General features: G+C 36.8%; 1 protein-coding gene across 5 annotated transcripts; it reads left to right on the top strand.

The window, feature by feature from the left end:
- Nucleotides 1–1396: 1396 nt before the first annotated feature.
- LOC120083268 (mediator of RNA polymerase II transcription subunit 11) lies at nt 1397–23773 on the top strand. 5 transcript variants are annotated; one of them, XM_090316651.1, is made up of 6 exons: nt 1491–1909; nt 6155–6223; nt 6331–6447; nt 21787–22049; nt 22283–22360; nt 23504–23773. In XM_090316651.1, exons 2-4 carry the CDS (start codon nt 6170–6172, stop codon nt 21970–21972), a joined length of 357 nt encoding a protein of 118 aa, XP_090172777.1. In that variant the 5' UTR covers nt 1491–1909; nt 6155–6169; the 3' UTR covers nt 21973–22049; nt 22283–22360; nt 23504–23773. The 5 variants fall into 5 exon arrangements, with proteins under 5 accessions (XP_038894867.1, XP_090172777.1, XP_090172779.1 ...); XM_090316653.1 differs by lacking the exon at nt 22283–22360 and having other exon boundaries at nt 1539–1909; XM_090316655.1 differs by lacking the exon at nt 22283–22360 and having other exon boundaries at nt 1587–1909; nt 6112–6223.
- The last annotated feature ends 150 nt before the right edge of the window (nt 23774–23923 follow it).

Below are 23923 nucleotides of genomic sequence, written 5' to 3'. Positions count from 1 at the left end.
TGCATGTTAGTTTATGCTATCATAAAAAGAAAAATCAATGATGGATATTTTTTCTTTTTTAATCATCTAGACGTTAGACACAAATATAAAGTAATATTAAAATTATTTATTTTAAAACCAATCCAAAAATCAAAAGTCTACCATATGTCACCCCTCCATTGCTCTAAATGACACTTTTCAATTGGTTATAAATAAAACTGCCACGTCATCCACTCGAGATTTTTTTTTGTTAAGCTTGTTTCGGCTATATTTTTTTCATTTGAGTTCCGATTTGAGTGGTTCAAATTGTGTTTGAATCATTGTCTTGAGCTGCAATGGATACTTTAAAACACTAAAATTATTAGTGAATAAGAGCATGTTTGTTATCATCAAAATATTAATTAATTAATTTGAGATTAATGACAAAAAAAAACCAACAATTAAAACATTATATTGTAACGATCAAACAGTTACAATATTTCTAAACACATATTTCAAATTGTAATATTAAAATGGCCACAAGTTTAAAGGTAGTAATTAATGGTCACAAACTACCCCTTCAATCAACTAAATGTTTCGACGAGGTTGGGTATATTACTAATGAAATGATGTTTTAATCTTTTTTTTTTTTTTTTTTTTTTTTTTTAAGTTAAGGATATTAATGTAACTTTTGATACTTTAATAATATTTTTTTTGAAATGAGGTACTAACAATTTCCATCTCTATGCTAATGGTAAATGTATTTTTAATCTTTTTTTTTTAAGGGTATTAAGGAAACTTTTAAAAATTAAGAGGTATTTTTTAAACAATAATGGTAACCATATTTTTGAACCCGTTCTTAAAGTTCAAGAGTATTAATGAAACTTTTGTGTTATCCATGTAACAAAGTGGATCTTTCCTGTGACATTATTAACTTTACATTTCTTTTATTCATATTGTTCTTTTGAAACTAATTAAGATAGTTTTCAATTTACATTCCGAAATTTTGAGTGTTGTACCAACACTTTTAGTATATAAATTAAAACCATAATAAACCAAAGATAAACTAAGAGGTTTGAATATACTTGCAGACATATATGGTCACTCATGGTGGTTCATTTTCAATCCAAATCTTTGAGTGCTTCAAAGGATGAGCGTGAATTGTATCAATTTAAACCATGAATTAATAATTACATCAGTTTGAACTCTAAATTTTTGTAAATAGTGCTTATTCTTTTTTCCTTTCTCCTTGACCTTAGTGGTTTGTTTTGTTATTATCCTTTGATGTATGTAAGTTTGTGTGTACTTTTGTTTCTTCAAGAAATAAAAAAATAAATAAAAATATTGTTTTAAATGTTTAAAATTTTAAATTATTTTAAATAAATCAATTTATTAGGATTACATTTTAAAATCGTTCATGCATGAAATTTTGACACGTATGTAGATGATTTTAAATGTCAAGTTAATAAAATGATTAATTATAATTGACGTAGGGACAAGTTTTTAGAGAAAATCTTATTTGAGAGTAAAATGAAAAGAGAATATGTATATGTATTAAACTAAAATTCCAATTAAAGTTTAACTTATTTTTATTTAAATATATTTAGAGATAGGAGGATTTCACTCGACAGTCCTTAGTGCCGCCCGAAAGTTGTCAGCCGCCGTTCCAGCAGCCGCACGAACGCCGGAGTCCACCGCCATCCGTCGTACCCGCCGATCTCTCTCTTCGCGTCGGCTTCCGTTCTCAGCCTTCACGCCGGCCACTTACCAGTAGCAGGAGCGCCGTCCGACGATCGACCGGGCCAGCGCGCCTCTGTCCGGCGGTCAGCGTTCGAACGCCAGTCTTCACGCCCAAAGGAGCTTCGTCCGACCAGCCAATCGTCCGCACCATTCGTGGGTTTCGCTCAGACGACGCCGGATTTCCGTCAGATCTCGTCAAATTTTGTTTTGGGTAAGAATTTTGGGGCTTTGTTGATCTTTTCTTTTCGGATCTTGGATGCCCACTAATTAATATAGTTAAAGAAAATTTAGGATTTAAATCGATACCACCGCAGACATTAGGGTACATATAATATAACAAAAGCCGAATAGCAACGGAAAACAACAGCCTTGCAGGATTATTTCGAACTTACGTGATCTACCCTCTGCATATAGTCAATTTGGGATTTAATCATCTGTATATCTCTTTCGTCTCTGCTGGAAATTGCTCTGTTTCTGCCCCTATGAATTTCCAGCAACTACCTTCTTCTTTATTTATCAGAGAATCATTCCAAGCAATACATTGTATTTGTATTATTCAATTCTCTTATAATCCCTAGCTTGTAGAAGTTATTTTATTTTTGGGGAGAAGACAATAATCACTCATACTACGAATTTACTTGAAATAAGAGCCATTTTTGGTCGTCTACATGCTTTGTACTTCATGTACCTTGATGTAAAAAGTTATGGAAAATGTTCAAGGCAAAATAAGCGTATTTTAAAAGATGGAGGGGTTAAAAGGGACTTAGAAGATTCTCCACTTTTAGCCACTTATATATACAATATCAATGAATTTTATCTTATCAGATGTTCAATCCCTTACTAAACCTTTGATTGGTTGTGGCTCAGAATTTGGTATTCGTTCCATAATTTTGTTTGAATTCATCTGATTAGGAAATACTGCCAGTCATGGAAATTTGAACTGTAATTCATTATTTCAATAATTTAAGTTTAAGATGAGAGATCTCTCTACTTTCTCTCTCTAATGGATTTCTCTCCGCACATCCCCTTCCCCCTCACCTTCTTTAACACTGTTTTGATCAACGGCATGTCCCTGCATTTTTTCTCTCCCCTTCCGTCCTCCATCGACAACAAGTCCTTCACCGTTGATTTATTTCATGGATTGCACATCACCGAGGCTTGGAAAGATCGATCTTTCACTCTATCTTTGATGATAAAGTCCCGCTCTTGGCTAGTCTCATGTTTCGTTGCACTGATCAATGCTCACCTCAACCAAAAGTTCTTCTAGAAAAGCCATCTTGATGAATATGATTTATGGGTAGAAAAGATCACCAACCAAAAAGGACGTTGTGCAGAAGTTGTTAAGCTTGGCATTATGGAGGCCTAAGTAAAATCATCTGTGGGAAAAGAAAGGAAAAAGAATGGAATTCTTCATCTTTCTTATTCAAGACACCAATCAATCTCCTCCAGTCCTCCTACCAATATTACCAAGGTTTCACACTTGGAAGCTTTAAAAGAAAGCCCTTTGGCTACAATTGACCAACCTTCTTCCTCTCCAACAAAGGCCATTAAGAAGGTTCCTCCTCCCTCCTCTCATGAGCTCGCGACCTTCTACCCCGAAAATCCATCATTTTATACCAAAAAAACCGTCACGATGATTGGTTTGACATTCTCACCGCTATATGAAAAGAGGTCACCTACTTTGGATCAATTAGCCCCTTACAACCGAACAAAGCTATCCTTGCAGTGGAGAACAAAGAACAAAACTCTTTGCAACATCAAAGGTTGGATCAAAGTTGGAAAATTTATATTAAAGTTTGAACAATGGAGTATCAACTTATTAGAGTGATTTGAAGGTACCATTTTATGGAGGTTGGTTAAAAATTCGTTAGTTACCCATTCACCAATGGTCACTCGACATCAAGCATACTGAGATCTTTGTGGAGGTTACATTGAAACTTCAAAGAAGACTTTGGCTAGAATGGACATGATGGAGGTGTGTTTAGAGGTGAAAATGAATCAGCATGGCTTCCTACTAGCAATTATCCAATTCCCTTCCTTTTCATCTTTATCATTGGTAGTGCATATTGATCCCTTTTTTTTTATTCCGAACTTTCACATAGGATATGTTATTGTTCATGGGAAAACTCCTAAGGATTCAACATCTTTTCCACTGGTGAAGACACTGGGTATGGTTCACCCTTGGTTGGAGATAAAAAATAGTGAAGTCTCCTCGTGTAATGCCCCAGGACTAGGATTTGGAATCTGGATTTGACACTTGATGGCCCTGACATTCCTCTACGTCTTCTCTGACCTGGTTACGTCATCCTTACTTGTCTTGAATGCTTCTAAGAGTGAAAGTTGTCCCTTTAAACCAACACTGGTCCTTTCAGCATGCTTTGTCCTCACTCCCATCCATCCTAGGAAAATTCCCACAAGGTCCCCCAACATAGGATTGTTCCAAGCTAAGCATGCTTAACTTTGATATTCCTATGATTGAACCATCAAAAAGGAAGGTGCACTTTGTTGGTATGGGTAGTAACTTTTAATTTTTTTAAGTCTTTCTCAACCATACTTTCATGTCCTCAGGATCCTTCTCATTCGGATGTGATCTCGGCTCATTTATGTGCCCCTCCTAAACTCGGGCTATTACATGCCCACCAGCTTCCGCTTGATTCGTCCCCAAACCACATCTTGTTGGGAGAAATTCCGCCCTGATACCATATGTAACGCCCCGTGCCCATGATTCAAACCAGGATTTGAATTTCGGATTTGGCACCTGATGGCTCTGACATTTCCCAGCATCCCCTGCGACGTGGTTACATCATCCTTACTTGTCTTGAATACTTTAAGAGTGAAAGTTGTCCCCACAAACCAACACTGGTCCTTTTAGAATGTTTTGTCCCCATTCACATGCATCCTAGGAAAATTCTCAGGAGGTCACCCAACATAGGTTTGTTCCAAGCCAAGCATGTTGAATTTTGAAGTTCCTGTGATTGAGCCACCGAAAAGGAAGGTGTACTTTGTTGGTATATGTAGTAACTTTCAATTCTTTTAAGTCTTTCTCACCCATATTTTCATGTCTTCAGGATCCCTCTCATTCGAATGTGATCTCGTTTCATTCATGTGCCCTTCCTAAGCTCGGATCGATACAATTTTCCCACCAAAAAACAACACATTTTGGCTAAAAAGGACACTACCTTTTCCCTCCCACCTGCTGTTCCTATTTCTACTTAATTCCCTCGTCCCATCTATCAATTTGTCAGCCCAAAAAGCAACCAAACAGGCTGTTCATGAAAGCAAAAACACATCCCTCCCCTCTCTCAAGCAAAAACATATCCACACTTAAACTCTTCCTTCGTCCTTCACCAGAGCCTCTCTTCCCCCATCCTCATCTTTTCCATTGAAAAGCAACAAGCCCATAACATCCCAATCGACGGTCAATCATCTTAAGACAAAACATTTTGCCCTGGTGTAAAGCATTCCATTGCACCACTGCCATTGTGGATTTGCCATCCAATATTGAAACGGAAGATTACCTAACAAGCCCTAACCCAACTCCATCGGGCTCTCCTCATCCATCCTCTTATGAGCCTCTAGAACTAGAAGTACAATGGTATGATTTCATTCCTCCACCAACAGATGAGTTGGGCCTCACATAAATGCATTGGCACCTTGGTTCAGAAAAAAGCCCTTGTATAATAGCTATTCCTGCTAGGACAAAGAAAATCAACAAGAAAATGGTGAACAAAGGAAGTGCATTCGAGAAATCCAAAACTTGGAATGCTCGCTCTCTTACAAGAAAAAACATCATCTTTGCTTAGAAGGATCATTATCAGCATGAACTTTTCATTGCTCTATGTTTCTCCTGTCCAACTTCTGGCTTTCCTTTTCTCCTTTTCATCAACAAATGTGTTTATGTTGCCGTTTGTTTGACTGGTGTCGTATCCGTTTAGTTTTCCATTTGCTTTTAGGTTGCCATGGTTTGATGTGCATTGGATTGTTGGTTCATTTAGTTTGTCCCTTTCGATATGAAGGCTTTCTGCAGCATCAATCCACCACACATCTTTTTGTTTCTCTTCTTTTGTTGGCCCTTGGTTTCTGCTGTATCTTTTTAGATGGGTTTACCCGTTTGATTCATCTTGTATCTCCTCACTTGTATTTTGTACTCTCTGGATATTTCATTTATCAAAGAAATTGTTTCTTGTCAAAAAAATGAATAGATAAAAATAAGATGTTTTAAAATTGAATGAGGCAAAATTTATGAGGTTAACTGATATGCTAAAACATTCAAAGAATGTTGTTTTTATGTAAATAATTTCATTTTGGGTGTCAATGGCTTAAGTTTTATAAATTGAGATGTTAACAATTATTATTTATTAGGACACTATTTTAGCTTTATTTACTTAATTTTTAAATTTAATTTTGTTACAGATTAGTTTGTTTAAATTCTTTGTTGCTGTGTGATTTATCACAGCCAGCACAGCTCTTGATGGATCTGCCGACCCAGAATACTTCGTTGCAACGCCTTCAAAATGTGGAGAAGGTTGGAATTACTTTCCATATCATAAACTGTTTGTTTCTAGTTATTTGCATGGTCTTTATTGTAGCACGATATTCTTTTTGGCCAACTTTTGTGCTTCATTCCTGCAGAGAATTGTGAGGGTTTTGGAGCTAGCAGGAGGAGTCATGGAAGAGCTTGCCAACCCTGCTGGTCCAAGAAAGGAATTTGTCAACAATCATTGCAGTGAGTTCATGCAATTCATCAAAGTGAGCCCACTGTTTACATAGGTTTATTGCCTCACGTTGGGCATCTGTGTTTAATGACTTTAGTACTTATTTGTTGGGTTCCTTCTGCACTGTCACTTTTGTATGTCCAACTTTTTCTCTTGGTTGCTGATGAAAATAAAAGAAGAAAGGAACACACAACGTTTTACGTGGAAAACTCTAGAACAGGGAGAAAAAACCATGATACAGAATACTTTTTATTATTTTTTGATCATACGTATAGGAGAGGGCACGATATAAATAGACTGGTAGGAAACCCTAATACAATTTAGGACGAAGGTAAATTACTAAAATGTCCCTAGGGTTAAATGGTAAAGTCCTCTATTTTCAACACTCCCCCTCAAGTTGGGACATAGATATCAATAAGACTCAACTTGCTAACTGGTATAATACCAAAAGTCTGATTTTGAATGAAATTGATCTCTCTCAAATGAGGAGAGGAAAACTTTATTTATAGAGGGGAAAACATAATATAGCTTATATTTTTTACAATTGAATTACAAAACTAATAGAATATAGCTTCTGTTTTTACAACTGAAAACTAACAATAAAAACTTACAAACTAAAGTTCTGTTATTTACACCATATTCCACCCCCCTAAAATTTAGATTCGTCCTCGATGTTTATTACGAAGCTAACTGGAAATCATCAGGAGCAAAGTAGGGTTTCAAATATGCTACATTGGAAACTGGATTGATGTGAAGGTCAATCGGTAGCTCAATGCGATAAGCATTCGAACCATGTCTTTGTAGGACTTTAAAAGGCCCCATTTGTCTAACTTTCAGCTTGTTGTAAGTTCCAATTGGGAACCTTGTCTTAAGTAGGTAGATCATTACAAGGTCTCCTTCTTTAAAATTGACCTCTCTTCGTGACTTGTCTTTAGTTTCTTTGTAAGATTGTGTGGTCTTCTTTAAATGGTCTTGAACTTCTCAGTGCAATTATTCTATTTTTTCAATCATACTTTCAGCTTCAAGACCGATATCCATAGAAGAAGGTAAATTGTCAAGATCAAATGTGAGTCTAGGAGGTTGAGTATATACTACTTCGAAGGGGCATCTTCCTGTTGATCTGTTTTTCATGTTATTGAAAGCAAACTTCGCTTGAGCAAGGGATAAATCCCATTGCTTTGGTCGTGAACCACTTAAACATCGTATGAGATTTCCCAAAGTTCTATTGGTTACTTCAGTCTGGCCTCAGTTTGCGGATGTGAAGTGGTGCTGAATTTCAAACTAGTGTCAAACTTCGTCCATATAGTAGGCCAAAAATGACTTAAGAATTTCACGTCTCTATTTGAGACATTTGATTTTGGTATTCCATGAAGTTGAACCTCCTCTCTGAAGAAGAGGTTAGCAATATAGATTGCATCATTTGTTTTTTTGCATGCTAGAAAATGGGCCATTTTGCTGAAACGATCCACAACCACCGTGACTGCATCATATCTTTTGTGTTTTAGGTAGACCAAGAACAAAATCAACATATAGGTCTTCCCAAATAGTTGTGGGGATCGGTAATGGAGTATATAATCCGACATTTGTAGAAGTTCCTTTGGCTTTCTAACAAATGGCGCATCTTTTGACAAATTATTAACATCCTTTCGAAGTTGTGGCCAATAGAATCCTTTGGGTACTAATTCAAACGTTTTGACTTGGCCAAAGTGCTCTGCTAAACCTCCAGAGTGAGCTTCTTTTAGGAGGGCTTCTCGGAGAGAAGTGTGAGGGATACATAGTTGTTCTCCTTTGAATAGGAAGCCATTCATAATATGGAAGTTTTCAACATTCAAATAGTGAGTATATTTGTACCAAATGTCTGCGAAATCTTTGTCATTCTCATATAGTTCTAGAAGGTGGGAGAAAACCGTTACTTTCGTGGCTAAAGTAGTAAGAATTAGACCTTTTCGGCTTAGGGCATCAGCCACTTCATTTTCTTTACTCGATTGGTGTTTAATGACAAAGTCAAACCTTTGTTTGAAAGAGATCTACCTTGCATGCATATGGCTTATGTTCTTCTGAGATTGTAAGTATTTTAATGAGAAATTATCTGTTAATAAGAGGTACTTCTTGGAAAGTAGATAATGTTCCCACTGTTTAAGGGCTCTAACAAGAGCATACAACTCCTGCTCATAGGTACTCCAAGTTTTTCTTGAGTTACTAAGCTTTTCGCTGAAGTATTCAATTGGGTGTCCTCGTTGAGACAAAACACCACTAATTCCTACTCCACAAGCATCCACTGCTACTTCAAATAGGGCTGAAAAATCTAGTAATTTCAAAACAAGGCTTGTGCTCAACTTCTGCTGCCTTTCTTCAACAATCAGTAATCGGTGCTGCAATGGAGCTGAAGTCTTTAATAAACTTCTTGTAAAATGATGCTAACCCGAGGAAGGCTTGGATATCTTTTATTGTTGATGGAGTTATCCATTGAGTGATTGCTCCAATCTTCTTTGGATCAACTTTGATTTGATTTTGGCCAATTAGGAAGCCAAGGAAAGCAATCTCCTTCATAAGAAAGTGGCATTTTTTGTGGTTGACGTACAACTTGTCGGTTGTCAAAGCTTGAAATAAGCTATGAAGATTTTGTAAATGTTTTTCAAGGTTCCTGCTATAAACCAAAATATCGTCAAAATATACTACCATAAATTTGTTAAGGAAAAGATGAAGTACTTGATTCATAAGTCCCATGAAAGTGTTCGGAGCATTTGATAAGTCGAATGGCATGACAAGCCTTCGTTAGTCTTAAAGGCCGTTTTCCACTCATCTCCCGGCCTAATTCATATTTGGTGGTATCCACTCTTCAAATCCACCTTTGAAAAGATTAAGGCTCCTCCAAGTTGATCGAACAAATCAAGGAATTGGAAAACGATATTTCACCGTGATTCGATTGATGGCTCTACTATCCACGCACATTCTCCAACTGCCATCTTTTTTGGGCGTGAGTAGAGTTGGTACTGCACACGAACTTAAGCTTGGTTTAATGTGTCCTTTTGACAACAATTCTTCGATATGTTGGTGGAGAATTTTGTACTTCTTCAAATTCATCCTGTAGTGAGGTAAATTCGGTAAGGTAGCTCTCGGAACTAGATCAATGTGGTGTTGTATATTTCGCAAGGGGGGCAGCCCCTCGGGTTCCTCTCTTAGGAGAGGAAATTCATCGAACAACTTTTGTACTTCTGGTGGGACTCCATCTTTTTGTGTATCCTCGGACTTTTCAGCAACAACAAGTCCGAGGATGTCAGCCTCCCTTTCTTTCATCAATGTTTTGCCATTGATTGTAATAAACAAGTGACTGCAACCTTCTGTTTTTTACTTTTACACCCACATCATTCTTCTTGTTTAGTGGAAGTAGTACCACTTTCTTACCCATCCACTGAAATTCGTAAGTATTTTCTCTCCCCTTATGCAAGATTCGAGTGTTAAATTGCCAAGGTCTTCCCAAAAGAATATGACATATATCCATGTCTAACACATCGCACACTGTTTGGTCTTTATAGCTACTACCGATTGAAAGAGGGATGATGCAAATTTCACTTACTTGTGCTTTGCCGCCTTTTTTCACCCAACCTATCATGTAATGGTTTGGATGAGCTTCTACCTTAAGATTTAAGGCTTCCACTAGCTTTTTGGAGACAAAATTCTCACTACTTCCACTGTTTATAATGACATTGCACACTTTATTGTTGATTGTACACCTTGTTTTGAAGAGACAATGCCTTTAGGGCTTAAAATCTTCTTTAGGAGCGATTAACATCCAACACAAGACAATCTATCTCCATCATCTGGTTCAATAAATTCAGCCTCCTCTTCATTTTCTTCACTGTTTTCAGTCAACATTTCTTCTTCTTCCTCCATGTAAGCTACTGTTTTTCGCTGAGGGTACACATTGGATGGATGACCAGCTTGGCCGCATTGAAAATACTTGCCCAAAGAGGGCCTATGGTAAGGATTTTGAGTTTTTTTCTTGAGAACTGCCTTTGTCTTCTTCTCCTCGGCCCCTTCTAAATTTTCTCTCTTTCCCTTTGGTAAAAGGTGGAGGATTTGGTAGGTCGGATGTTTTATTTGCAGCATTCACCTTCCTACTTGTGGAGGCTTCCCATGCGGTTCTTCTTGATGAATTCTTGGAGCGAATTTCATTCACTTCTTCAACTGCTTCAGCAAAGGAAATGGCCTCAGATAATAAGTGAAAAGGTTGTAGTTTTACCTTTTCTTTGATGTCCATGCGTAGGCCTTCAACAAATCTTGCAACCAAATGTTGTTCGTTCTCCATCAAGTTCATTCTTGCTCACAGTTGGTGGAATTCTTCAATATAATCAGCCACCGACCATTCCCTGCCTACAATTTTGGTATTGGTTGTACAATGTTTGCTCATAGTTAGGAGGGAGGAATCGTTCTTTCAACAATCTTTTCATCTTTTCCCACGAATGAATTGGTCGTTTACCATTTCTCCTCTGATTGACTTCTATTGGTCCCCACCAAGTTGATGCACCGACTTTCAACTTTAAGGCAACTAGATGCACTTTTTTGTGCTCGGGAGTGTTCATGTAGGTGAAGAAGCTTTTCATATTTTTTATCTAATCAAGAAATACCTAAATGTCACACTTCCCATTGTATATTGGCAAGTCGATCTTCATTTTGTAGTCATTCGAGTTACTTCTCATTTCAAATCTCTTTCCTCTTTCTCTTCTTGGCGCAAAAAACTCTTTTTCTTGATCATATTCACTAGATGAGTTCCATTCTTGGTTTTCTTGATATCTTTCTTAGGGCTGTCTATGCATTCTTGGAGGTCTTTCTTGATGAATTTCTTGCTGAAACTTTCTTGGCTGTCCAGCACCACGTCTACCTCTTCTTCCCCATTCTTGAATGAATGGTTGATCATTCCCCCGATTTTGAGGTGTGGCTGCCCACATTTCAACCCTTCGAGTAAGAGTTTCCATACTTTCTTGGAGACTCAATAAAGTGCCATGAATTCCCTCCAAAGAGTTCTTGACGGATAGCAAGCGTCGTGTTGTAGATCTTGGAGAGAGGGTGGGGGTTTCTTCCACCTCTTGATCTTGCTTACGAGCATCTCCTCCATTCGGATGGGCTGCTCTTCTTTTGACCATCAGTCCAAGGATTCTTGGAGCTCTGATGGTATTTGGTGTAATACCAAAAGTCTGATTTTGAATGAAAGTGAGATCTTTATCAAATGAAGAGAGGAAAGCTTTATTTATAGAGGGGAAAACAGAATATAGCTTTTGTTTTTTACAACTGAATTACAAAATTAACATAATATAGCTTCTGTTTTTACAACTGAAAACTAACAATAAAAACTTACAAACTGAAGTTCTGTTATTTACACCACTAACACAAAAATCAAAGCTTTGCCTGAGTAATCCTTTTGTGAGAATACCTGTGACCTGTTGACCAGAAGGAATGTACGGAATACAAATATTGCGACTGTCTAGTTTTTCTTTGATGGAATGTCTATCCATTTCCACGTGTTTTGTCTTGTCATGTTGAACTGGACTATGCTAATTGCTGCTTTGTTGTCACAATAGAGCTTCATGGGATAATCACTATCTTGATGGAGATCTGACAGAACTTTCTTCAACTAGATTTCTTCACATATTCCCAAATTTATAGCTTTGTATTCTACTTCAGCACTGCTTCTAGCAACCACCCCTTGTTTCTTACTTCTCCAGGTGACAAGATTACCCCACACAAAGGTGCAGTACCTAAGTGTCGACTTTCTGTCTACAATAGAGCCTGCCCAATCAGAGTCAATGTAAGCTTCAATACATATTTTTTCGGTCCTTCTGAACATCAGACCCTTACCAGGAGTAGTTTTTAAGTATCTTAGAATTTGTTCCACCTTCATATGCTCCTCGTAAGGTGCTTGCATAAATTGACTCACCACACTGACACCGTAAGATATATCTGGTCTAGTATCTTTCTTTATTGACAGATAGATCAATTTCCTTACAAGACGCTGGTATCTTTCTTTATTGACAAGAACTTTGTCAACAGAATCACTAAGCTTAGTGTTAAATTCTACAGGAGTATCCACGGGCTTACATCCAGGCATACCTGTTTCTTTAGTAAATCAAGTGTATATTTTTGTTGAGAAAATGAAATCCCTTCTCTTGACCATGCTACTTCCATTCCTAGAAAATACCTTAATCTCCCAAGGTCTTTAATCTCAAACTTAGCCATTTTCTTTTTAAGCCTGACAATTTCAATGGCATCATCCCTGACAAAACAATATCATCTACATACACATTAAGAATAACAATCTTCCCTGATATCGACCTCTTTGTGAATATAGTGTGATCAGAGTGCCCTTGAGCATACCCTTGGGACTTAACAAAGGTAGTGAATCTATCAAACCATGCTTTTGGAGATAGTTTCAACCCGTACAGGGACTTTCTTAGTTTACACCCTAGTGATCAAACCGAGCCTCAAAACCCAGAGGGAGACTCATGTAGACTTCTTCTTCTAACTCACCATTGGGGAATGCATTTTCACATCGAGCTAATGGAGCGGCCAATCTTTGTTTACGGCCACTGACAGAAGAACACGGACGTTGTTTAGCTTTGTTATAGGAGAAAAAATCTCTGAGTAGTCTATCCCAAAGGTTTGAGTAAACCCTTTAGCATCCAACCTAGCCTTGTATCTGTCAAGAGTTCCATCAGACTTATACTTTATAGTGAACACCCACTTGCATCCAACCGTCTTATGCCTTTTAGGAAGAGAAACATGATCCCAAGTATTATTTTTCTCAAGAGTTCTCATTTCCTCCACAACTGTAGCTTTCCACTCAGGAATCTCCATTGCCACATGTATACTGTTTGGTATTGTTATTGTATCCAGGCTTATAGTAAAAGCCTTGAACTCAGGGGACAAATTGCGGTAGGACAGATAACTATGCATAGGGTACTTAATGCAAGATCTAGTACCTTTCCTCAAAGTAATGGGAAGATAGAGAGAGACATCGTGACTCTTTATTCTGTCTGATCTTTCATCAATAACCCCACATCCATCCTCCTACTGTAGGGTTTCACCCTCTGGTACTTTTTCCACACATTCTTCCTCACCAGCAACAGTATCACTTTCACTTTTTGGGGTTGTTTCCTCAGACTTGTCACTTTCAATTGCATCCGCATTGCACATGGTTTCCTTGGTACTGTCAGAGATTTTTTCATTCTCATCCTCAATACATATATCATTCATATCACAAACATCAATATCATTAGAGACAGGGGTACGAGTACCTTGAACTGATGCCGAGTTCGGCTCATGGACTGAAATCGAGAAACAACATCAGGTGGTATCATTTCCTTCCTGAGATTCTTCTTGTAGTATGTTATCCACGAGACTTGTTCAATAGGTAGGACAGTATCATTAACACACGGGATAGGTTGAGGGAGTGACTCGAATGACTCTAATGAGATCGATGAATTGGATCAATTAGTCTCCTCACTAGCTCTCCTTGAAGATGACTAATGGGAAAGAAGGGCTGATCCTCAAGAAAGGTAACATCCATCGAAACAAAATACTTTCGGGATGATAGGTGGTAACACTTATATCTGCGTTGATGAAGAGGATGGTCCGACAAAGACACACTTTTGGGCACGAGGGGTAAATTTAGTACGATTAGGACCATAAATATGTGAAGACAACACACTTAAACACACGAAGAGGAACATCAGGCATAGGACGTGTGGTTTGATACGACTCTTTGAAACACTCAAGAGGAGTGTGAAATTTTAGAACTCGTGAAGACATGCGATTAATCAAATGCACTGCAATTAAGACAACATCCCCCCACAAGTAAGACGAAAGGGAAATAGAAAATATGAGGGAACAAACAACCTCAACGAGTTGGCGATTTTTCTGTTCAGCGACCCCATTTTGTTGCAGAGTGTAAGCACAAGAGCTTTGATGAACAATTCCTTTAGATGCCAAAAATTCACGAAAGGTATTGTTAAAGAACTCCCGCCCGTTGTCACTCCGAAGGATGACAATTTTTGTGTTAAACTGAGTTTCCATAGTGATATAGAACTGTTGGAACATCGATGACACCTCAGGCTTATCGGTAAGAAGAAAAACTCAAGTAAGACGAGTGTGATCGTCAATAAAGGTCATGAACAAACGTTTGCTAACAGAAGTGGAGATGGGTGAAGGACTCCAAACATACTATGGACAAGAGTGAATGGTTTGGATAGTTTATAAGGCTGAGATTGAAACGAGACTCGACGTTGTTTAGCACGAATACACACATCACAATTCAAGGAGGAAACATCAACATTATGAAACAAATGAGGAAATAAATACTTCATATATTGAAAACTAGGATGACCAAGACGAAAATGCCATAACATAAAACTTTTTTAGAAGTAGAATAAGAAGAATCAAAACTAGCCCTATAACTGTTCCTAGAGGAAGCATCAGCATTAAGGAAATAGTGTCCCCTATCGTGTTGGGCAATACCCATCGTTGTCCCTGAGCTCAGATCTTGAAATAAAACAGTATCAGGTGAGAAACCAACTTGAAAACCCACGTCTCTTATAATTTTACTGATAGACAATAAATTGCAAGATATTTTCGGGACATGTAACACATCTTACAAGGTCAAACCCTCAGATGGAGAGAGATGTCCTTTTCCTGCAACAGGAGCAAAGGATCCATTTGCAATCCGAATTCTTTTATTGCTAGCACTCGGACAATACGAAATAAATTGATCAGATGAGCTGGTTAGGTGATCCGTAGCTCCTGAATCAAGATTCCACGACTTTCTACCATTAATACTAATAAGACCAAAGGAGTGAATCGTACATGACTGGACAATAGCACTGACACTAATAGCACCAGAATCATGCTGATTATTCACCAGAGATCGAGGTTGAGAATTGCCATTTGTTGAATCACCCACAAGTGCTCGTCCTGAATTTGACTTATCCTGTGATTGACGTCGTCTACTATTCGGTAGTCGATCATGCAACTTCCAATAGTGATCTTTAGTGTGCCACGGCTTCTTGCAGTGTTCACACACTTTTGGAGGCTTACTACTTTGCTTATCACCATCAGGTATAGATGACTTTGCATTAAACATAGCAGAATCTATTGGAGAAATCAGGAGGTTATTCATGGCACTGGACCTGTCTTCTTCAAGGCGAACCTCTGAGCAAACCTCCATGAGGGAGGGTATTGGTCGTTGTCCCAATATCCGACCACACATTGTATCGAATTTTGAATTCAAACCAACAAGAAAAACATAAACTTGATCTGTTTCCTCAATCTTTGAATACTATACGCCACCACAGGGACAGCCCCAAACAACTTCACGACACATATGTTAGAGTATATTAAAGTGCAGCGGAGGAAAAACAGAATCAATAAGCACTCTAATCATACTTAATTTGAGTTTGAAACATGCTTCAAAGTAACTTCTACAGAAGAGGGTTTGCTGAACACAATACCTTTGAAGTATCCTCTTCAAGTTCAGCTGAGTTTCACATGAAAGAGCTTCAATCATCAAATAGACAACCACCAAGATCTTCTCTACTATTCTCTTGCAAGGATTGTATGGTAGAAACACAAAATTGAGCTGGATGTATCTAAGATATGAAGAGGGTTTGGAGGTTTCTGCAGAGTTCTTTTTGAAGTTCTTCTAAGCATGAATCATTATTCAATTGAGCACTCCAATTTATAGAGCTTTCACAGTACAAATTCATGGCTTGCATGAAGGGCAACTCCTACTTCATGGAGAAAATGGAGATGTGAATAAGGAAGTTTAATATATAGTGGAGATTTCCAACATTTTGGAAATCTCCACTTTGAAAAACAATTTTTTGAAAGATTTTTCCAAAAATGATTTTATTATTAAACTTATTTAATTTCATTTATTAGTTTTATAAAAATTAATTCAATTAATGAATTTTTAAATAAAACTAATTAATTAAATCTTTTTAATTAATTTTGTTAATTTAATATCTAAATATTAAATTAATATTTAAATCATATTTTAAACATTAATCGTTTCTCCAATTTCGTTTAGTTTTGATAAAATTAAACATTTTAATTGTATCAAATACAATAAATAGAAACCCCAATTGAATTTGAACATTTCAAATTTTAAACCCTAATTTCAAATCTTATAAGATTACTCAATTTACTAATCCAAATTACAAGCTAGTAGAGGGACCTTAAGGACCTACAAATCATGAGCTCTAACGACTTGTAATTAATTGGTTAAACTCTTTAAACTGAATGAATCACTATTCGTTAACTATCAAGACATTCCACTATAGCTCGATAGTTGCACCTTACTGTAGATATATTTCTGTCCATATTAACCATAATTGGTAAGTTAGTCCTTCATAGGTCATTCATATTTATAGTTGGGTCAAAGATTACCGTTTTACCCCTGTAAACACATCTTGCTCCTTAAGCTTCCACTGATCTTCCATTGAACAATTGATTTATAGTCCAACTTATAAATCATAACCCTCTCTTACATGAGAGGGTGGGGCCCTGTTGTTCAAGATAAGCCATCAGCGCTTAAGAGAACAACCCACCTGTTAACCCTAAATCGGGTATGAGTGAATTCCATATTGCAAAGCTATGTCCCCAGCTATCTCTATTTGGTCTTATCCCCAAAATGGGAGGCTTATTGAGCAATGCTGTTGGACTACTCTCACCTATGCAGATCAAAAGATAATTTCGAATAAACAGTTCATAGTTAGCTCAGGATTAAGATCGAGTTATCCTTGGTTATTGAGTTTGAGATAGTCAATTTTAATAGTAGATGGTTGTTATAAAGAAAAGTGACTGTTTCGAGGTCCGGTCTTATACAAACTCATTGCACAGGATGCCCTCACTCACATGTCTCTACATGAATGATTTTTGGATCACATCATTTGTATCAGTGTACAAAATAGGCCGCATCCAATAGTGTCACCAGGATGAGGTACCCAATCTCATCCGTATACTTATAGACCATTTTGGTTACATACTTGCATTTTTATGTCACCATATAAAGTTGAAGTATTCATGTTATAGCTATTGGTTCGTTTATTGGATTTTCATAGAAGGATGTAATATCAATAGTAATTCATTAAATAAAAAACTCAACTACATTTTTATTGATAAATAGAATATATTAACAACATTTACAAAATGTGAGTTTAGGTCATTTCCAACAACAAATCCATCTCCTGCCAAAGGAGAGATAACTTGTTGAAATACGATGTCACGTCCATTGTTCCCTGTTTGCATTCATGGACCTGTTTACGTAACGTATACAAACGTGACGCATTTTGTCTCTTTGAGTATCACTTCTGCACAACATCACAAATATCTCGAGCGGTTGCAGTATACAGTAAGGGTTTTCCTATCTGTGGTTCCATGCTATTCACCAACACGGACCGAAGTAACGAGTCCTTTCCTTTCCATGCCTAGGTTTTGGTATCTCCTCCATTAAATACCCAAATTTATGACGTCCTCAAGAGCCATCTTGATAGACTGAGACCACGAGAAATAGTTCTGGCCATTCAACTTCCCCCCAGTAATAAATCCTGCAGAATTTCCCATTGAACTAGACAAAAAATTTGCTGTGGGTAACAAAGGGAAAGAATTTACCGGAATTTCTGAATATATCGGTAAGTTGGAAAATGGGTCTGAGTGGACTGGGGTTGACTAAATATTTGTGGTTGTTCTAAGGGTTGCTTTGAGAGCTGCTATCTATTGTTGAAGATGGGTGAACTGTTGCTGGACCTCCCTTTGGGATAGAGTCATGGGGCTTGTAGTGCCCAGTCCTCTTGAAATAGAACCCATATGGTCAGTGGTGGCTGCCTGTATGGGTTGCTGTCTGAGATATGGTGAAGAGGACTCTTCACCTTAAAACCACTTCGTTGGTTACTATTGGTGCCACTGCTCGACACCGTTGGGGGAAAGCTACTATTGCTCGGATCCATTAGAGTCAGACCACCAGCAACGGTGTAGCTGGTCGAAGCCCCGATTGAAATTGACTGGTGATCGAAGGTGGCTGGAGTAGTCTGAAGGCTGGGCTGCGGCTGGGTGATGGATTGACTGAAGCTAGGGTTCGACTGGGTGAAGGATCAACTGGGATAGGATTAGGGATGTCTATTTTACCCCGTGGGGCTGGTGCGGGGAATCCTCGATTAGACGGGGAATGGAGGAGGGAGTAGGGATAATTTTTTCTCCGTTGGCTAAACAGGGATGGGATGCAGGGATTATATTCCCCGTCCCCGTCCCCAACCCCGTTCTCCACCTTGCCTTGATGAATATAATATATAATTATATTTATATAATAATAATTACTTATTATTATTATTATTATTATTATTAACTCATATTCTATTTACTTAACAAAATATGAGTTTTTAATAATAATTATTATTATAATGATTATAATAGTTATTTTTATTATTTTATCTATATTCTTTTTACAAAAATTGTCGTATAAAAGGTTAGTTATTTTCTAATTTTCATTTCAACCTTTTCGTACTTTAATACATTTTTAAAATTTTTTAACATTTAAGACTTGCTACCTTAAGCCATAAATGTTGTAGTATTTAAATTGAAAGCTTGACTATGATATTGTAATATTTAAATTTTAACTTTTAGAAATTATAGGATTAAATTATATTTTTACACATATAATAGTATTATTTTTATAATGAATTTTTATACTATTTTCTTTGAATGAAAAATTTATTGGAAATAACTCATTTAATATATATAATTTTATTTGGTTGAGAATAAACAAAATTTTCTAAAAATGAATATATTAAAAAAAAACAAATAGGGAAATTTTCCCTGTGGGGAACCTGATCCCCGCAGATTCCCTGCGGGGAATCCTCACCCCGCCCTGTGAACATCTCTAGATAGGATTGCTTGGCTGCGATCGGTTGGAGGTGGGTTTGCTCGAAGAGATCGATGCACGGAACCGGCTGGGCTGGAGCAGATGGCTAGATCAGCGCTGTGTGGAGGTAGTTCGGCCCGATCAAATCAGCAGTTGGCTGGGTCGGTGCTGTCTGAAGGCTTCTCGGCTCGACCGGGAGTGTGGCTGGCTGTCTGGAGGCTTGTCGGCTCAATTGGGAAAGTGACCAGTTGGGCTTCACTCGGCCGTTGCGCTGGTCGGAGGAGGTGTGGAAGCATCGTCTGAAAATACTATGGAAAACAGCAGCCTGTACAGTGGTGGCTATGTCGGCGGCGGTGACGCCATTGTTGCTGGCTGGTGATGATTGTGATTCTCCTGGTTGATTTTCATCGATGATGGCTAAGGTTTCATCGCCATGCTCTGATACCATGAGGAAAATAAAATAAAAGAACACACAGCGTTTTACGTGGAAAACCTTAGAATAGGGAGAAAAAATCATGATATAGGATATTTTTTATTATTTTCTGATTATACATATAGGAGAGGGCACAAATCTGGTAGGAAATCCTAATACAACTTAGGATGAAGGTAAATTACTAAAACGTCCCTAAGGTTAAATGGTGCCCACTATTTTCAACAGTTGCAATTGTTTATTTTTATTATTTTGGTTGACCCTACACTTTCTTTCATCTTTTTCTCTTCATGAAAGTTAGGTTCCTTCAGGGAAGTCACTTTTATAGGTAAATTTGAAAGTTCGGTTCTTCAATTGAATGATCTTTCAAGTTTAGGTTTAAGGGTTCTAGCAAACATCCTTGGACTATTATTGTTTGAGGCTTTCCTTTGTTTTCTTAGTTTGTTAATTGTTTGATGGGGGATGGGGCTAACAATTATAATTTGGAGGATACTTGGGTGCGGAAAACCACCTCTGTGCTCTATTTCCTCAGCTCTATCACTTGTTAGATAGAGGATGCATTTGATCGCCTTTGTCTTGCCCTCTTTTGATATTTCCCTGCCTGCTGTCCCTTAGTTTTCATTGTTCCCTTACCGACGGAGAGGCAGTTGAGGTTGTTGGCCTACTTTCTATTGTTTCTGACTAAGTGTTCCATCATGGAGAAGGCATTCCAAGTTTTGGGCTCCCAAGCCATTTAAGGATTTCTCTTCTAACACTTCTTTTCATATATTCCTTGCTCCCCTCCTCTCTGTTTGGGTGCCTTTGCATTCTCCTCTCCTTAGCTGGCTAAAATTCCTAAAAGTGTAGAAGTCTTTGTTTGGCAAGTTTTGGATGGGAGAGTGAACACACAAGATCATCTCCAAAGACATTCATCAATTTTTTTTTCTGTTGATGAAAACAACAATTTTCATTGAGAAAAAATGAAAGAACATACGGCATACAAAAAAAATTAAGCCCATAAAAAGGGAACCCCCTCAAGGAGCTCTAACTAACAAAATGCCTATAGGATAATTACAAAAACCCTTTGAGATCGAAGCCCAAAGGGAAACATGGAATTCTATTTTTATTTATTATTTTTTTTTTTTGTGGTATGCCTGTGCTCCTTCATTCCTTCTCAATAAAAGCTTGGTTTCTTATGTAAAAAGAAAAAATTGTTTTTGTGGCAAGGCTTCATTGTATAATTTCATTATTCTAACAATTCAAGCATGTAATAGATTTTCAATGTAACTTCACTGGAAATTATCATGTTGCTTACATTCAAACAAGTGGTGTACAAAAATTTGAATTTTCATTCATTGTCGTTTTTAAAGAATTTTACTATATTAAATTTAATCCTATCAGAAGTCCAGAATCTAGATAAAGTTTTATTACAAAAAGTATTCTCCCTATTATATGGTTCCTGCCAGGAAAAATGTGGAATGATGTGTTAAGAGTATTACTGGGAACATATTAGGATATTGTTAGTGACATAATTCTTTGTTAATTTGTTGTTAGTTTGTTAGCGTGAGTTGGTTGGGAGTTGGGGAGTGTAGTCGGGGGTACTTTTGCTGAATGATATTAGTTTTTTACCATTTGGTTCTCATAATCAGGATCCTATTCCTAACAGATTTAGAGAATAATTAAAAAGATAATTGTTCTGTGGTTGGTATGCTTATTTTTGGTATTGTTAAAGATGGGGCATCATGATCAGGATTTTGTAACCTTCAATATTTAATTATAAGTGAAGAGTATGCCTGGATATATTTTCTGTTTAATATTCCACAACTCTCTAGTCTCAATTAGTTAAAATAGTTATGTAATTGATGACTACCTGTTATAAATATTTTAAAAAAATCTTGAAAGCACCCCCCTCTCTCTTTTTGGAAGAAGCTGATAGGTGTTTCTCACTCACTAGTAAAGTAAATGTTTCATTTAAAAGTGTCTCAATGCAATCCTATATTTCACCTAAATCTCTTTGAATTATATCTGAGGAATAATGCGACATTTTTTACTCTCAGGATATCCAAGTTACATTGCGGGATGAAATCAAAAGTGCATGTGAATATCGTCCATTTGAAAAATGTGATTATAGTTCAAGGATTACTAATGAACTTTGCTGCAAGAAACTAGAATATATGATTTCGAAGTTGGATGCAATGAAACAAACTATCGATGAATATCAAGTGAAAATGGAAGATTCGTGAGAGCTGCTAATCTAACCCTCTGCCAGTTTCCCCATACGGGTTATAGAAATGAAAGGTTGAAGGAGAACTTCAGTCATGTATGTATATGATCTATCTTTGGTAGAGTTAATAGCATTCACTTTTTACTGTCGACTCATAACAAGATTCTGCCAAATTCTTAGTAATAATATCTCCTATTATTATCAGAGTTTTTAGTATGAATTTCGAGAAGGTGATTAATCCAAATCCTGGTATATCTTCTATCTTAAGGGATGGCTAAACTATTGATTGTTTTCCCTTTAATCTATTTTCTTTTATGAATTTGATATAGGTCAAGTCTTATTGGCTGCATACATTTTCTCTCGTATATCTGCATCGGGGAACCCGTTCATGTCACCTGCACAGCAAAGTGAAGTATTCATGATTGAATTTTGCTTAAGACTGCTTTTATCGTTTTTACGTGTTCTTGAGTCAAAATAGGAGTTGATTCTTCAAAGGTTTTGATCTTCACGTAGAAGATAATTTTGGAGAGATGTTTTTGATAGTAGAGGAAAACAAAAGCAAAGGAGAGACACAATAATATTCTCCCATTTCTCTTTCGATTTTTATGTATCTTTTCATTATTATTATTATTTTAATTTTGAAAAGACCACAGGTATTGCTTCTCCTACCAAAAAGTATAGAACATTCTATACCGTGCCTATATCTTAGGATGTGAAAAGTTCATTGGCTTACGACTTCCTTTTGATGAGAGAATATTAGCAACACACTGTTTATACATACCCTTTGTCTGGAAGGTTTTCTTTTATTGGCAAGTTGATGAGGAGAATAAGTTTTGTAATGAGTATATTTGAGTTAATATTTATTTAGTTGTTAATTTAGACAATTTAGTGATTAATTAACATTTTACAATTATTAGTTAATTATCTTTTTTTTTTTTTTTTTTTTTGTAAGTTTGGGTCGTAATAGGATTTTATTTTTTTTGGTTTTTTTTTTTTAAATCATCATTTAATTATAGAAACTTTGTTCTTGGAAAGCTGTGGCTCCATCACAAGCCTTATCTTTGTCACATACTATATAGAGCTATTTTGTCATGCAACTATTAGCTGGAGCTTCTAGTGAGTTTAGTGACTTGTATCATGAAATTGACCTATGGGAATAAGAATCAAATTTATATTCGAAATGTAATCGACATCCTTGAGAACATTCTACAACTTGTATTAATATCCAAACATACATTTCTAATGCTTGTTTTCCTTTTAGATATTTGAACTCTTTTTTTTTCTACAATGTCATGATCGTCATCGATGTAACGATACTTATTACTTGCATAGAATTGTTGACAGTCAATTTGATAATCATCTCTTTGCTCATCTTTCCACTTTCTTTACTGTCTTTTTTATGTTCTATTTTATTACAATAATTAAACGTAGTGGCTCACCTACCTTTGGGATTGTCATTTGACTCTTCACTAACGTTCTTTTACCTCCTTGCTTACCTTTCCATTAAGTTGATCAACTATTATTATCTGTGTTTGGTGTTCCTTTGACAGGAGATCTATGTTGAAGCCTACCAAAATTGAAAGGGGAAAAGGAAATAAGAAATGATGGGAAGAGGGAAAGAGGGAAAGAGAAATGTGGACAAATGGTGTATAAACTTAAGATGCGACCTACTTTTGTCTAATTTGGATTTGAATAGCACCTATTTTTAGGTTATGTATTAAGTTTGCCATGTTAGCTTGTTGTACACATTAGTATTGACATGTCACCTAATTACATACTTTAGTTTGCATGTCACCTAATTACATACTTTAGTTTGCTTTCTATTGGAGGGGACAATAATTATGTTAGCTTAAAAGGACCACTAGGAACTATGCCATATACTCTAGGACCAAAAGAGACACAAGAAGAAAAAATAAAACTCAAAGGCAATAAATGTAGGTTGTCCATTGCAATGAATTATTTTGTTGTGC

Source organism: Benincasa hispida, chromosome 8, assembly GCF_027475165.1.
Source record: "Benincasa hispida cultivar pf3 chromosome 8, pf3_genome.v1.1, whole genome shotgun sequence".
Classification (NCBI taxonomy): Eukaryota; Viridiplantae; Streptophyta; class Magnoliopsida; order Cucurbitales; family Cucurbitaceae; genus Benincasa; species Benincasa hispida.
This window is presented reverse-complemented; position numbering and strand designations above follow the sequence as displayed.

Coding starts and splice junctions, on each gene's coding strand:
- LOC120083268 (XM_090316651.1), top strand. CDS start 6,170: ATGGATCTGCCGACCCAGAATACTTCGTTGCAACGCCTTCAAAATGTG. Junction 6,224..6,330: donor GCCTTCAAAATGTGGAGAAG/GTTGGAATTACT, acceptor TCATTCCTGCAG/AGAATTGTGAGGGTTTTGGA. Junction 6,448..21,786: donor AGTTCATGCAATTCATCAAA/GTGAGCCCACTG, acceptor TTTTACTCTCAG/GATATCCAAGTTACATTGCG.